Source organism: Ischnura elegans, chromosome 3, assembly GCF_921293095.1.
Source record: "Ischnura elegans chromosome 3, ioIscEleg1.1, whole genome shotgun sequence".
NCBI lineage: Eukaryota > Metazoa > Arthropoda > Insecta > Odonata > Coenagrionidae > Ischnura > Ischnura elegans.
Window position 1 is genome coordinate 20,839,073 of NC_060248.1, and position 17,022 is coordinate 20,856,094.

The 17,022-nt window shown below is 37.8% G+C and overlaps 1 protein-coding gene and 1 long non-coding RNA gene across 3 annotated transcripts in view; one reads left to right on the plus strand and one right to left on the minus strand.

Annotated features, from left to right (window-relative positions):
* The first annotated feature begins 130 nt into the window (after positions 1 to 130).
* Positions 131 to 7,084, plus strand: LOC124155533. Its single transcript, XR_006864198.1, has 2 exons — positions 131 to 543; positions 5,907 to 7,084. It is a non-coding gene; the product is annotated as an uncharacterized LOC124155533 (long non-coding RNA).
* The window catches only part of LOC124155528 (sushi, von Willebrand factor type A, EGF and pentraxin domain-containing protein 1-like), a 64,106-nt gene continuing 53,212 nt past the window's right edge, over positions 6,129 to 17,022 (minus strand). For both annotated transcript variants that reach the window (XM_046529428.1, XM_046529427.1), the window contains exons 22-28: positions 16,452 to 16,551; positions 15,420 to 15,691; positions 15,207 to 15,316; positions 13,317 to 13,489; positions 10,050 to 10,270; positions 9,124 to 9,346; positions 6,129 to 8,914 (exon numbers count right to left, since the gene is read on the minus strand). In XM_046529428.1, coding sequence (XP_046385384.1) covers positions 7,572 to 8,914; positions 9,124 to 9,346; positions 10,050 to 10,270; positions 13,317 to 13,489; positions 15,207 to 15,316; positions 15,420 to 15,691; positions 16,452 to 16,551 — 2,442 coding nt within the window. In that variant the 3' untranslated portion in view covers positions 6,129 to 7,571. The remainder of the gene's footprint in view (positions 8,915 to 9,123; positions 9,347 to 10,049; positions 10,271 to 13,316; positions 13,490 to 15,206; positions 15,317 to 15,419; positions 15,692 to 16,451; positions 16,552 to 17,022) is intronic.

Below are 17,022 nucleotides of genomic sequence, written 5' to 3' on the forward strand. Positions count from 1 at the left end.
GGGAACATAGGATGACGTAGGTAAATCAGCGTGAAAAAAGAATGGCGCAAGTGCAGATTTTTCCCATCTATACCAACATATTTACTTTAGTGATAAATTCATTTTAGTTGACAAAATAAAGACCGTTGTAGCGGAAAAATATTTAAATTTTAGATACATGTATATCGTGTAATGTTATTTGTGGATATTTTGAACGATATTTTAAGCGGATTAACACATATTGCGTAAAATTAACCTACGCCACTGTACTATTTGGACATTGTGCAGTTGCTTCACCTGCACGTTCATGAACGTATTAATTTTGATGCATTCGTTCATAAATACCATAAATACTCTACACGACAGTAATATAAACTCTTATGCATTCGTTAATGCTCGAGCTATTCGCCAGATGTGGGCAAATCATTGAATTGAAGTGTGCAGATAGCTGGAATTCGTGATAATGGATGTTCAGTATTTGAGAACGAGAAGATGTGCGGCCCTAGGGTGCGATTCGGTGTCCTGTGAGGATAAACTCTTCCGATTCCCAAACGATCCGATCAGGTAAGTAAACCACATTTTCTTCCCACCTATCTTGAACTTGCTTACAATCTTGCTGTACGGATACATCACATATCTAATTTATTAGAAGCTGTTACTTAGGTTTACACTTCGAAGGAAACGCATATGCTCGCGTTTAAAGAGGAATAATTATCTGTATTACCAGTGTTTGCCCGTTTTACAAAATAACAAGAGACACAGTGAAAGATAGTGAAGTAATTATTGCACAAGCATATTTCTCTTATGCAATCAACAATATTTGAACAAAATAATTATCTCAAACATAAGAACAATAAGCAATGATAGAATTTATTTACAAATACAAGGATAGAGATACACTTAGAATATTTATACAATCGGGATGGAATCCGCATATTGAAATGCCAACAATATCTTCTATAATTGTTTCTTAAAGATAGGAGCGAAGTCATGATATCAACAGATCCCCAATGAAAAAATTGTATACATTTTTTATACATTCATATGCATTGCCATGGTAATGTATAAGAATGTATAAAAATTTGAAACAGGTTTATACAATTACAATACAAACAGGGGATGGTACCACTAAATTATAGTCTGAGAATGGGTACGTTGTGTATCGACTTTCTGTAGCAAAATTTCGAATGGAAAAGAATGGTTTTTCTCATGAAGTTGTGGGATAAGCTGTATAAGGGAAGGACAGTTGGTTTTATTATTGCGTGGTCTATGGAGGAAAAAAGATCAGCAATGGCGACCCATAGTGGGTGTAAATTCAACATTTCCAGTATTTGCTAGTATGGTAAACAAAGGGTGGGTACCACCGACACCAACATAAAATTTGACTACTCTTGGAAACCTCTACTATACTCTTGTCAAGATTATTCATTTGGCTCTTGATATGGGGAGACCAAATTATGGAATTGAATTCAAGTGTGGTTTGTACTAAGGAAGTGTATATAGTTCTTAATATGTTAATGTCCTTTGTCTTTTTCGAAAGTTGTACAGTGAAACCAAGCATGCGAAGAGACTTCGATATGATATCACTTTTATGATGGTTGAAGGTAAGTGACTGGTCCAGAAAAACTCCTAAGTCTTTGAGAGCCTGTGTTCCTGTAAGTGTGGCACCATTGAGGGGTTAATTGAATAGAATATGTGATTTTATATGGTGAAATGAGATGATGTTTCATTTCTGGTTATTAATTGATATTAACTTATTTTTACAACAGTCTGATAGATTTTTAGGGAAATATTCCGAGTCTGACATCATTGATGTCCTTTCCCTTGGACTACAACCTTGTCGCGGTGGAAAGGCTTGCATGTTCCTATGACCCCTAGAGCTACACTGGCGGGATTAATTCTAAATTATTCCTGGTAGGGCCACCCATGCCAGATAGGTCGAAGGGTAGGAGCCAGACGAAAGGTAGTCCACGTGATGGTGTCACGTGAAAAACACTGTTGGAATGGAAGTGGGAAACCCTACTAACTATCTCTTCCCTGAAAACATGGAGTACAACCAAATGAGCCTTGGAATCTCATCCCCCGGGACCCGTCCGCAAAGGGCGGGTGTCGGGCAGAGACTTATCATCATCATCAGCAGCAGCATTAATGAAGAAAAGAAGACCAAGAAGATGGAGAAGAAGAAGTCGGCTATAAATGTAGGGACGTGGAATGTGAGGACTATGATGAGGGTGGGGAAGTTAAAAAATTTCAAAAGGGAAATGGATAAAGGGAGGATAGATATCTTAGGATTATGCGAGGTGAGGTGGAGGGATGGAGGGACTATTGGAGTGATGAGTATAGGGTTATATATAGTGGAGGGGAAGAAAGCCAGCAAAGGGTAGCTTTAGTATTAAAAGGGAAGATGGGTAAGCGTGTGGTAGGTATAGACCAGGTAAGCGATAGGATCTGGTGGTAGAAATTGAGGCGCGGCCCACCAACCTTGTGGTGGTCCAAGTTTACATGCCCACTTGCAGTCATAGGGAAGAAGAAGTAGATGAGGTGTTTGAACAGCTCGAGGAAATAATTAGAGACACACCTGGTAAGAAACATCTGGTAGTGATGGGGGACTGGAACACTTCAGTCGGGGAAGGGAGGGATGGAAACGAAATAGGAGAATTTGGATTAGGAATTCGGAACGACAGGGATAAGAAAGCAGTAGAATTTTGCAGGAGAAACAAGTTATTCATCACAAACACGTGGTTCAATCATCATAAAGGGCGAAGGTACACATGGAAAAGTCCAGGGGATGTGGGGAAATATCAAATAGACTACATTATGGTAAGACAGAGGTTTAGGAATAGTGTGAAAAACTCGCGCAGCTTCCCAGCAGCAGATGCGGATTCAGACCATAACCTAGTACTTATGAAATGCAAGTTAAGATTCAAAAGACTCATGAAAGGTAGGAGGGTGAGGAAATGGAATGTAGAAGCACTGAAGGGGAGTATGAGGAGAGAATATCAGGAACTAGTGGACATTAGTATATAGGAGATTGAAAGTACTAAGACTGTTGAGGAAAGATGGGATAATATTAAAACGGGAATAGTCAAAGCTGCGGAGAAGTCAATTGGTTACGTTGACAGTAGAAGGATAAAGAAGCCGTGGATAATGGAGAACATGATAAGGGAAATGGAGGAGAGGAGGAAGTGGAAGAATGTGGACACAGAACAGGGCAAAAGAATGTATAGACAAATTAATAATCGATTACGGCGTGAAACTAAGAGAGCAAGGGAGGCTTGGTGGAAAAGAGAGTGTGAGGAAATGGAAAAGTTTCAGAAGGAAGGATAGGTAGGTGCGTTATATGGCAAAGTTAAGTCGTTATCGGGTGGCAAAAGAAGGCAAACCATGCCTAAAATTAAGGCTAAAGATGGAAGGATGCTAAGCGAGCGAGAAGAGGTACAGAGTAGATGGAAGGAATACGTGGAGGATCTCTATGAAGGAAGGAACAGACCAGAGAGATTGACTTTAGAGGATGAAAGTGAAGTGGAGGAAGATAATCTTGGGCTGGGGATATTAGATTCGGAAATAGAGAAAGCACTGCGTGATATGAAGGCCAGGAAAGCAGTAGGCGTGGACAATATCCTGTGTGAGCTTCTGAAGAATCTAGGGAAGGAAGGTGAGAAAAGGTTTTTCAAACTAGTACGCCGGATCTATGAGGGATGTTGGCCCGAGGATTTCGTGAAGACGGTTTTAATTCCGCTTCCGAAAAAGAAGAAAGCTGTGGAATGCGGGGATTACAGGACTATTAGCCTAATATCGCACGTGGTGAAAGTGGCACAGAGGATATTGAACAGATGAATGGAGGCGAGGGAAAATGATATTTTGGCGAAGATCAATTTGGTTTCAGAAAAGGGAAGTCAACTCATGATGCAATAGCAGTAATGAGGTCCCTAGTTGACAGGAACCTAGAATATAAGCAGGACGTGTATGCCTGCTTTGTGGATTTTGAAAAAGCTTTTGATAGAGTGAACTGGGTAAAGTTATTGTATATTCTCAAGAAAATAGGTGTAGATTGGAGGAATAGGCGACTGATTCGTAATCTGTATATGGCCCAGACCGCAAGTGAGGGTAGCGGACGGAGAATCTGGGTGGGCAAGAATGGGATGAGGAGTGAGCCAAGGCTGTCCTCTTTCGCCGCTGCCCTTTAACGTGTACGCTGAAGAGATGGTAAGGGAAGCGTGGGATGAGTTAGAAGCTGGAATAAATGTGGGAGGAATGATATTCAAATCAGTGAGATTCGCGGATGATCAGGCGTTGATTAGCCAGTCAGCGAGGGGGCTTCAGGCTCTAGTTGGATGCGTTATACAAGCGTTACGAGGAGTATGGGATGAGGATTAATCACAAGAAAACTAAGGTTATGCGGTTTTGTAAAGCATCACGAGCGAGGAATGTGAGACTTAAGATAAAATATAGAGGAAGGAAAACGGATACAGTAGTAAGGACATTAGGAAGAGAATTGCATTAGCAAAGGAGGCGTTCATGAACAGGAAGGAGCTTCTGAGAGGGGATCGGGTTGGTGTGGTGACTAGTGTGTTGGCTTCCCATCCTGTGGGCTCGGGTTCAAATCCCAGCAGTGGCAGAGATTTTTCAGAGATTGCCCGATCCCTACTTGAGTGTTGTGTGGAGGACATTTCAAGTGCAACACTCCGTCCGTTGGAGGGGACATTAAGCCGTGGTCCCCTTGGCGCCTTTCGTTAAGAGCAGGCTAATGCCGACGCCGGGTTTCTCTCAACCCTTCCTTACCTACCCTTCCCTCTTGGCGCAAATGACCTAAGTTGTCGGTCGCCTCCTCCAAATACCATACCATACCAGCTTCTGAGAGGATCGTTATGTAAGAGTTTAAAGAAAAGGTTAATGAAGAGTTTGATATGGAGTGTAGCCCTCTACGGTGCTGAAACGTGGACATTGAGGAAAGAAGACGAGAGAAGATTGGAGGCATTCGAGATGTGGGTATGGAGAAAAATGGAGAAGGTGAAATGGACGGAGAGGAAAAGGAACGATGAAGTGCTGGTTATGGTTGGCGAGGAGAGGCAGCTTTTAGATGGGGTACGGAGGAGACAGAATGTATGGATGGAGCGAATCCTTAGCGGGGAGGGGATTTTGAAAATGGTGTTAGAGGGTAGAATATTAGGTAAACGAGGGAGGGGAAGGAAAAGAATTGGATTTTTAAATAAATTGAAAGGGAGTAGGCCTTACAGTGAACTGAAGAAGGTAGCACTGGAAGGAAAGGGAGGCTCCCAGATCACTTCTTTAGTACTCCATGGAAACCTACCTTAATCGGTAGAATACTGTAAATAAAAAAATCATTGATGTTTTGAACTACATTAAACATCTGTACATCATCGACATACATAAGATGTGATAAAGGAGATGGCTTAAAACATTGATAAATATAAAAAAACGACAAATTTCTGAGATGGGACCCTTGTGGAACTCCTGAACGTACCTTAAAAGCTAAGGAAGTAATGCCCTTAAATTTCAATAATTGTTTCCAATCAACCAAATAACTTTGCAGCCATTTATGCATAAAATCTTTAAAACCCAAGAAGCTGAAGCTTGTGCAGCAAAATGTCGTGGGTAACCCGATCAAAAGCTTTTGCAAAGTTAATGTTTATGGCATCAATCTGGTACTGTACTGTACAATGGTACACAGGATGTTCTAATATACCACATGTGAGACAGAAAGTCTTTCCTTCCCCATTCCACATTTTCCTTACAATTACCTTTAAGTCATCTTGCTGTTCATTCTTTACTTATTTCAATTGAAAAATAGTCCTTTGCTTAAAAGCAGAAAAGACATCATGTGCCATTTCTGTAATAATTTCAGAAATGTAGGTTCTATTGTCTATCCTAAATTCTATGTAGTATTTCCATTTCTCTCATTTTAGATTTGCACAGTGGGCAGCTGTTTCTCAGAACCCAAGGCTAATCAATGGATCGCAAAAGGCTGCATATCTTTGCGCTCGTCACTTTGACAGTAGCCAGTTTCGCGATTACCACAGGGTAACGCTTCTTCGAGGAGCAACACCAAGCATCTGTATACCATCCCCATCTCCGGATATGCCCCTAGAGATCAATATCATTGTACCAAATTTCTAAAAATCTAAAAATGGTGAGGTAAAAATTTTATTTAAAGTGTGTTACATTGACATGGAATGGCTCGCATTGAACTTGATGGAATTGGCAATGTTCTTTGATATTCACCTCCATAACTATCTCTTTTTTACCAGGTAACATATTGTCATCTTTTTTTACCTTGACAGTATCGTAGTTGATGTCATTCATAACCCAAGTACAATGAAAAACTTTAGATATGGATGATGGAACTGTTAAACTGATGAATGTCATTGAATATTGAAAAATTCCCTTGATTTCTAACATTCCAAGACATGGAGCTTGGAGGTGATCAACTTGATGGGATTGTTAATGTACTTTGACATTCATATTTATGACTACCTGCTTTTTACTGGGTGATGTATTCTTATCTATTTTATTTACTCCAACAGTATCTTGAAACTGAAGCTTTTGAAGTGGTTCAACCTATGGATTTCTCCCATGGTTATGGAAATAGAAGTGAAGCTTTGCTCTCTATCAAATTACATACATACCTCAATAGGAAAATGTGCAAAAGTAAAAATTTTGGCACTGTCATAGTATGCATCAAAGGTACTCCTATAAAATCAACGTTTTTATATCAATGGTGTAACCCTATTTGGAATTGAAACGATACATAACCAAGTAGGGATGTGACCACTTAATTTTGTCATTAATTATTAGGAAATGTTTGTATATAATTAGCATTTATTAAATTATGTCATTCAGTGCCATACAAAGTATTCAGAAGGTTAGAAATCATTTAAGAGATTCATTTCATAATTAATGTCGCGTTGCAGTTCGTAAAGTTTTCTGTTAGGCACTTGGTTATTACTTAACAATGCTCAATGTACTCCAACATCTTTATTTTCATTCTTTTGTATCATTTCATTGTTCAGTGTCAAGGGATACTGCAATGTGATCACAATGTATGTGCAAGAAAATCAAAATAAATATGCCTTGTGTAACTCAATTCTTTCTCAATTTTTTGATCGTAAATATTTGTCGTGTTTTCGTACTAGTGTGAACCTTCATAAAAATCAGTTATGATAATTCATGTTCCTAGATCAGGTAGGTTAATTCTGTATTTCCCTATAATGTGTTTCTGTAGTGAAGCATTAATATATTTTACAGGTTATTGGCCCACATTGTAAAAGTAGAAATCCCTATGGGGGAAGGGGAAGAGAGGCTATCCAATTCGAATTTCGTGCTCTAAGACAGCAGAAGATACACTTTTGGCAGTGGTGAATTAAGGATGGCGCCACTGCCGCTGGCCATAATTTACTACACCATTTTTAAATTGTAGATGGCGGTATTTCTTGAGTATTTAGTCTTTGATTTTGAAACAATGTAATCCGCATTGAGATGGGTGGGAAGTACAAGCTTTGAGATGTGAAGAATACATTTCCTTCCCAGCGAAAAAAAATCATTAAACTATTTCACAAGCTATTGTATACTGATTACAAATCTCTGCATGTTGGACGATATGATGACCACTGACCTGAAGGAAGGCACCGCCGTAATCGGGGTCCAACTAGTTGCCGCCTCTTGTGAGAATTATTTTCCCTATTATCCTCATCGTTACAAGTATTTAGAACTTCATCGCCAACATAATACGCTTCAGAATGATCTAAACTTGCATTTATTGCTCTTGGATGTGATTTTTCTTTTTTGTGAACAAAACCCCCATTCAAAGGAGGCGGAGGAGTTGGACACCTAACTGGCAAACAAACAGGAGGACGTGGAGCTTTACTTGTTCCCTCCTGTGCATGAGGATTTTCATTATTAAAGGGCCATTTATGAGGTGGGTAATACTGTGGAGCATACTCGAGCCCAGGCCACTTTGAATAGCGGTTGGACCACACCCAAGACCCATCTACTGAACAATGAAGAGATTGTGGACCTACTAAGGCATACCCATATTCACAATCATATTCAGCGATATCTCCGAACTTGAATTCTTCCTCTTTATTGATAGGCTTATCCTGCTGATTCGAGCAACTGTTAGTGCAGGGCTCGGATATATTAATTCGATTACTTATCTCTTCATACCCCAGGTCTTCCCCAAGCCTGCGCCATTTAAGACCTTCCCCTTTATTCCACCTTTTCCTTTCCATTAACTCCCACTCTCCATGATGGATATCAGGAGGTGAACTGCATTTTACTGGCTTACATGATGGCACTGCCACTGGTTTTCCTTCCTCTACCTCATCTGCTATATTAAATGTACTGCTGTTTAGTTTTGATTCTAGATATTTTGAATCTTTCCTCCAGTACCCATCTATACCACACACCATGTAGCTGACTCCAATTAATTCAAAACCATTGTCGCACGAAACATGTAGCACAGTTCCAGCATCAAACAGGAATTGCTTATGGTTGTTGCTTCCTAGAACTTCCTGAAGGTTATGAGCTTCACTATAACTTGTCCATTTATCATTTAACTTGCCTGATCCCAATGGACCCTTACATTTCATTTCACTATTTCTGGGATCTTCTTCATTTAATTTCATCAAGTTTTCAGAATTGAAATCAACACCCTCCTCACTAGCAGCCGATGATTGGTTGACATCTTTTCCACTGATAATTTCCATTTTATTGTTGGAGGAACTTGCTCCTGGATCAGTTAATTTTTCATCTCTGGTACGACTGTGATGATGATTGGAATAGTTTTTAACCTCTACATCTTTCCCTTCTTTAAACTCAGCCTTTTTTCTTCCTTTGCACTTCATTTGGAGAGCAGTGTCGACAGTTTGATTAATTCCATGAAGAAAATCTAGATTCATCACATCACATGAGTTACCTATAAACAGAGAGGATTTGTGATTCATCAAGATAATAAAAAGAAGAAGACACACAGCTAGGAATAGATAATAACACAACACATTGACCTGGACCACCATTAGCCAAAGTAGATTTAGGTTTGTACACTTCTATTAAATAATGAATTCATGATATCTACATTGCCATTCATTCTTCATTAATTTGGTAGGCACATACATACATACTTACGTTTACATGATGGTTGTTTACCATCCCACGTGCCATTGCTTAGGCAACGTCTTATTTCTGGCCCTTTAGTGATGGTAAAGCCAGGTTCACAGGAGTATCTTATGATTAGCCCTCCATTTGATCCGTCATCATCAGAATATGTTCCTTCATTTAAATTTACAACTTTGCCATTTTTTGGTGAAGACGGTATGTTGCACCTTTGGCACAAGTTTGATGATTCAATCTGTTAGGGGAAAGCAAATTTAATTTTATATTATTCACTCATAGAGATGGAGTGCTGAATGAATATGCAATAAAAGTGAATATTTTGCCACAATGTACCACATTTATAAAAAAAAAGTGAGAAGAGGTGAGGGTGTAGTGTTGACGCAAGTGCTGGAAAAGAGGCACTTCATATAAATGGCTGCTAAGATTTGTCTTACTAAAGTATCGTACTCTTGAAGAATTTTCTCTTCAATTCTCATTCTTTTCAAATATAATCTTGGTATTTTCCCAAAAATCATCTTAATTTAATCATAATTATCAGAATTCTTAGTACTCGGTTAAATCACATTCAATCACTTTATGGAAAAGTTACGCACTAAATAAGTTGCAACACAGGTCACTAAATGGGCGTGTGTCTTCTTCTTAAGCTGTTTCTAGCAGCATCTAGAAATTATAGTTTTCATCTCTCACCTACCACCTTCGAGTTTTTTTTTACAACCCAAAAGGATGTAACCTAATGAAATTTAAGAATACAGTTATTTTAGGTGATCAAAATATTAAACGCCCATTTAGTGACCTGTGTTGCAACTTATTTAGTGCGTAACTTTTCCATAAAGTGATTGAATGTGATTTAACCGAGAACTAAGAATTCTGTGAGAGCAGTGGGTTAAAATATCGTAAAAATATATAATATATCGCAATGGCTAAATTTTTTTACTCACCTCGATTCTACCATGAATTTCAGTTAAAAAATCAGCCCAATCCCAAATGAGAAACTTTTTGTTTCCTGATCTGCATAATGAAGCTCTTTGAAAAGCTTCTTCAGCTGTTATTATGTTATTCTCTATGGTCAACATAGCCATTCGTCCAACAAATGATTCAGTTTCACTGAATCCTCCTCCTGCCCAGTCTTGCTCCTGCCCAATGACAATGGTTACTTGCCCTAGAATGATAAAATTTGATTACACTGATCAAATCATAAGAAAAATGATTTTAATCCAATTGGGGATGAAAATTTGCAATCTCTTAACTGTGGTTTTTTATATATTATGTACAGCCTAAAAATATATAATATTTTTATTTTGTTATGAGGGATTTTATAATGACAAATAAAGTTACCAGTGAAGAGCAACTATCACACACATAATCAAGAAACTTCTCTTGGGTTTCCGTGAGGGTTTGAAATTCTAAGAGCGCCAACATTTTGAGTTCCATCTCATCACCCATTCTCAACTTATTGTAGGAGCCTTGAGAATGGGTGACTTCGGAACCCAAAATGTCTGCGCTCTTAGAATTTCTTACCTCTGCGGAAACCCGAGAAAAGTTTATTTATTCTGTTTGCTGGAAAAGTGTAAAATCATAAATATCACACACCTAGTTATGCAATTTTCCATCACTTTCTCCATGCATAAGTAACATCACAGACAACAAATAAAAATGTATTAATTCTTCGTCTTGGGTGTGACTTCATTGAATCAAATTAACATGATGAAATGTATCAATTCAATTGAATTGCAAAATGTTTACATTTCATTTTATTATAGCTGACAATGACTATGAAAGCACATTTCTTAACTTGCTCTCCTGATGATGGAAATTCAAGATCATAACGAAGGGCATGTGGTGCAGCCAGCCAGTTAACCCCTTCCACTACAATTTATTTTCTGAATATTGTGTTCCCATCCTCTATTATTTTTTGTGGTTCTTTTTTAAATGGAATTGGAGGTAGTGAAATGATAGATCAACTTAGAACAGTGAAATAAAAAGTGATTAAGTTCAACAGATTCAGGCTTCAATTGGTGGAAGTTAGACATATTTAAATAAATAAAAGATCGTACTACTTTTCCACAAAAATTTTTACTGCGTACAATGCGTTTCGGCTCAATGAGCCATCATCTGGCACAAGACACTGCAAAGCATTTGAAAATCACCTTTATACCCTTGAGAGAAGGGTGTTGGGGAGGATTTGACATCTTTGAAAAAGGGGGTGGGAACAGGTGTACAAAGTAGAGACAGTGGGAAAAGATACAACTATGGTTTTAAAAAGTGATTATTTTTTCATATTGTTCACGAATGAGCTCTCTTCCTGTGAGAACATCAAGAACACAGCTTTCGCCACTTGTGTAAAATTAATTTATTCCTTCCAATGCATCATATTTTATGAAATATGAGTTCTTTATTTACAGTGAGGATGTTTTAACATTATTAAACTTAGAAAATATTTATATTGTTACCTTGAATAGTGCTAAAATTATGAAAATCTGATGGCAAGTTCAACTCGTCATTTCAGAGCAAGGTGTTAATGAGCATTAGGTATAGACACAAAATTCACTGATATAATATAATTAAGAAAGAGATGTGAAACATACACATTACGGATGAAGATAGTAATTGAAAGGAAGATTTATGATGTTGAAATGGCATGGTAAAGATGTAGCTTCACCAGTGGCAGCTGGTGGTAATTTAACCAGGGTGTGCATTAGAGCAGATATACGATGAGTTAGAGAAATTCTACAACAAATAGATTTCAGATTCACAGCATAGTATAGAAAGCACACCAGCAAATAGCAGCTAGAAGCACACTAAAAAAAAACTATTTTAGCATGACGTTCAAATGAATGCCGCTAAATAGTACTGGATGCATGGACAGACGGATGAATTCTGGGCGCAGGTAGTGTAGGTGGCAGCTACACTGCTATACTACCTACGAGATACAAAATATGCGTGTGCACACTCGCGTCGTTTTTAGTCTCCTCCCATCACCCATTTGAACAGTGCATGCCCCCGCATACCTCGTCATGCTCAAGCACCCACAATCGATCGCGTGGACCAAATATGGGACTGGCACCATGCCACGGGATCGCACACTTGTAGAGCAGTGAATTCGCCAACGAGATGGGTGTAGAGTTCAGAGTTTCATATTTCGTCCATTTGTCGACAGGATTTTTATCTTTCTTGTTGTAAAAGAATATTTTTCTATTATAATTCATTCACCTTTGGGTGTGCACTTGCTAACATGCGTTTATGCATGCACCACCACTGAGCTTGACCATGTTGTATCAGATGTTTCAGAAGTTGAGCTGTCATAACATTTACTTGGGTTAATAGGGGGCTAAGCCTCAGCTGTGATATATGCAAGTTTACTCATTGATAGGCAAGCCATTCTGGACTAAAGGAACAGGACTCCCAGGAGTTTCAGTTGCGCAAGGAAGATGAAAAAGAACTATTTTAACATGCTGATTTGCATTGGTATTGCATAAAATGATACTGAAACCTGTGCCTACAACTTGGAGAGAGGAGGCTACCAATAATTATATGTGCATCTGATTAATTTCTACGCTAGTGTCCCCACTTCTAAAGTCCCATACAAACTGGCTATGAAAGTCAATTTTTTGCTGGTTTTACCTCAACTGACATCCCATACTAACAAACTATGGAATGACTAGATTTTTCTGGATAATATTTCATTTTTCCTACAAACAATAAGTGATGTAAATAGAAACTAGGTTAAATTTAACACAGTTTCTTCATTCACAATTTGCACAAAAAAGTCTCTTTCTTCTTGGGCAGTTAAACGAGTTGTATTCACCCAAGAAATATTTAGAAGAGGAAACATTATGAGTACACTCAGGAGCTTTCCATGAGCATTATGCAAATTATTTTCCATTCTTTGAAATTGATAAACCGTTTGACTCTGATATTCTTAAGATTAGATCAGCAGTAATGCATCACACACAAATTACACATGGTCACCTTGCCAGATGCATATCCAAATCATGAATGAGGTCTTTTGTGAAGCTAGTTATCACAATATGCCACTGCACAGTCTTACAGTACATTGAAAATATTAATTTAGAAAATTGTTTATTTTTTCAATGTGAATAACTGGACATACCTGGCAGGGTTTTGAGGAAATTCATCAATACAGCAAGATGCATTAGTGCCACTACTTTTGTAGATATCATAGATCAGTACTACTGAGAAGGTACCTGAAATAGTATACCCTGGTGAGAGGTTTTCACCATGAGCTGCCACATTTCCATCCAAGAATATCTGCCAATTCCCACCCTGAGATGACCAGGATAAACAGAAATGGTGCCAGTTCCCATCATTTGCAGACACATCTGTAACCGTCGAATTTCCACCAACGTATATGACAAACCTAAAAGTACAGAGGAGAGGATGTTTCATCATCATGATCATTCTCACAAATTCCTTAGAATACCTAATGATATATCTCAATCATCTAAAAATCATAGTATTCTTTTATTTTAAAAACTGAATTCAAAAATAAGTATTTTTCATTTCATTCACACCATGTCAAGAAATTAGCCATTCTACTTTAGGACCAGCACCTATGAATTTTGAGAACAAAATAATTTTAAGTGAAGACAAGAATTATCAAGACAGACAACTTGCTAGGCAGGACCCAAAGTAAAAGTTCTTCACACAATTTTGGGTTATTTTGCAAAATTCAGAATGGAAAATTTTAACTTAATATGTATACGGCTGATGACATTGAAATAATAACACCAATGCTCTAGCAAACTGACAAAAAACTGTCCTCAAAATTTTAGGGTCTCTACTCATTCATAATCTGCATATAGTCAGACTGCACAATTGAGGGTAGTTAATAGAGACTAAGAGGGGGCAAGCATTCATCTAGGTGTGAGGCACGGGTTCTGGATATTTAACGTGTACTCAGAAGAGATGGTTAGAGGGGCTAAATGTCAGGGTTATAGAGGGAGAATTAATGCTTAAATTAGTGAGGTTTGTGCTTGATCAGGCATTGATAAGCCAGGTTGAGCAAGGCTTGCAGGTATTCGTGCATAAAGTATGAAAACAGTGTGAAGAATACATCAGGAGAATTAATCACAAAAAACACCAAACTCATGTTAACAAAAAAACTCATGAAGTGTCAAGAGCAAGGATTATAAGGCTATGCAAGTAAGTTGATAATCACAAACTGGAGTAGGTGTAACAATTGAACTATTTGACCATAATAGAGGAAAACTGACCCAGAAGTAAGGACATCAGGTTGAGAAGAGGTTTATCAAAGATGACATTTATGATTAGGAAAGAGGATTGCTGCGTAAGAGAGTGGAGGAAAACGTAGATGAGAAATCTTCCATAAGCCCACTGCTATTGGCAGTGTAGTCACAGGTGTTGCTTACTATTACTGTGGAACCTTTATCTGCTGAGGTGACGATAATTTTTAGAATTTCATCGAAGTTTTTAATGGTTGCAGATATAGGGTGAGAGAGATGCGGCTTTGGGTTGAGCAAAAAACGGAAATAATGATTTGTGACATTTGAAAGAAGATGGGTAGTAATGAAGAACTATAGGGGATGGAAAGGTGGTTTGGGCCTATGGCTTGAGAAAGGAAGGGGGACATAATTTGAAGAGAGCATTGTGCCCTTGGTTTGGTGCCTGTTGGAGTGTGTGGGAACTCCAGAAGACTTTCCATCAAAGATTTAGGCAAAAATGCACAGTATAAATGAGGAGATAGATGGCATTGATCCTGGGGAGCGGAAGAAAAGAACAGTCCGTCTCCAGTTTTTATTCTATTTATAAGTAGTGTAATATTAAATTAAATTAATATTATAAGCCACTGATAGATGGAAATACTCTTTCCAAGAGACATTTTTAACAATGGAAAGGCCCTATGAGGGACTTATATGAAGTCAAGATACTCCTTTCACCTAGTATCACAGAGACCCTAAATGTGAATTACAAAATATAAATTTTGAAATTTATGAAATATTGCATGGTGGTTTGGTAAAACTTTGTGAGAGAAAATTCTCCTCACTAAACACTTGAATACGTAGCATAAATAATATGAATACCAACTGAAATTGTGCACTTCTAGAAGGACTTACCCACTGTAATCAGTGAGAACCAAAGCATTGGGGGTATTTTCAGTGGCTAAAGAAAATACTGTGCCATAATTGGATTGATCTCTGGTATTAATCCAACCGCATAGAGTGACCTGCAAGGATTAGAAATTGGCATTACATTTTTCAAATTTTTGCATTTTATATCCCTATACAGAATTTTATCCATAAGTTTTTTGGTTATCCATACATGGGTACCTTAGCGTAATTTCTTTCCATGTCTCCTGTTACAAGAATATAGTTAGTTGTGCTCGGCTTTGGAAAATGAAGGACCGAATTAGGCTTGATGTCTTGTAGTTCCTCATATTCAGATGATATTTTTTCTTCTAATAAGTTCACCTCTTCATCTGTGCACTCATCTTCAGCAGAATCATTCCCACAAATACACTCCCACTCATCACCATTTAATATGCAGGAGTCATTTAAAGTGCAAGGGGGTGAAAGGCAGACCATCCTCTCACACTGAATACCTATGATTAAATACAATAAAGTATAAACTATGGCATCATAAGCACATTTAGATTTTTTTACTTGACTGCCAACGGTGTTTAAGATTGCCCCCTAAACTTAAAAGATAGGTCTATTATATGAATGATTATGAAGCAAGTGTCCTAATGAATACAGAGTAAAAGTTTAACTATCTATTATTACGCAGTTACAGCTTTTGCCTATTTCTTATACTGGGTTTTCAGGATTTAACTTAAAATTTCATGTTAGATTGTTTGTGTTTTCAGGGCTAATGCTGTTCCCCTTGGAGATTGTGCATGAGTGCCACGGCACCTGCTCTAGACTTACATATTTATGGCATCATGCAAAATACCTGATAGGCTGATTTTCCATACTTTTTAATGCATGGACACCATAGGAAAATCAAAAGTGGTAGTTAATCAGTACTTCAACATATTCGTGGAAGTTATGGTGTGCAACAATAATGAGAACATCTTACGTCAATCAAGTTATGAGCCAGCATGAAAACTCTACAACTGATTGTGCTAGAGCAAGAAATACCAGTACATACATCCTTGGTTGCCACATGAAAACACATCCTTGCATCCACTGAACACCAGTAGAAGTGAAAGTTAAGTCCATAAGAATAGGTAATGGATATTGTCAATTTCAGTGTACGAAATGTCTTTCTTTCACTCCAAATTTTATTTCAACTGATACCTTTCTCAAGTAATTAATCATGGGTAATTGGTATACTGTGAGCTATACTATTGTATTTCATACCTTCAAACTCTGCAGTGCAGGAACATTCAAAACTGGTACCATATGTCATGCAAATTCCATTGTTCTTGCAAGGACTTGAGCTGCATGGATCTGATATAATCTAAAAAGAATATTCTTTTGCTTAAAGGATTCGAGAATTTCCAATTAATAATAAAATGTATTTTTTAATCTTCAACAATATGCATAACTCTTTGAGTAACTAAAAATACTGGGTGGAGCTGCTAATTGGCTGGTATGAAATTTAGAATTGAATGTCCTAAGGCCAAGTAAATAAGAAATTAAAGGCTTGAAAATAGGTTTTTGGTTGGCTCAGTAACCATCATCAGGGAGGAGAATACATATGTCTTAACTTGACCACAGACAAGGTTAGAGTGAGGTAGTTGCCACTACATACTTCAAATAACTTATTATTGAATGGAGGTAAGTAATTGAATAACATTTGGGAAAGGAAGCAATTCACAGTCTGCTAAATGATTCTATACATTAACATTGGATCACTCTAGCAAAAATAGCTATTTCTGCCGTTCTAGGCAAACATCAAAATTATTCTAATTAAAGGGAAGGCACTTAT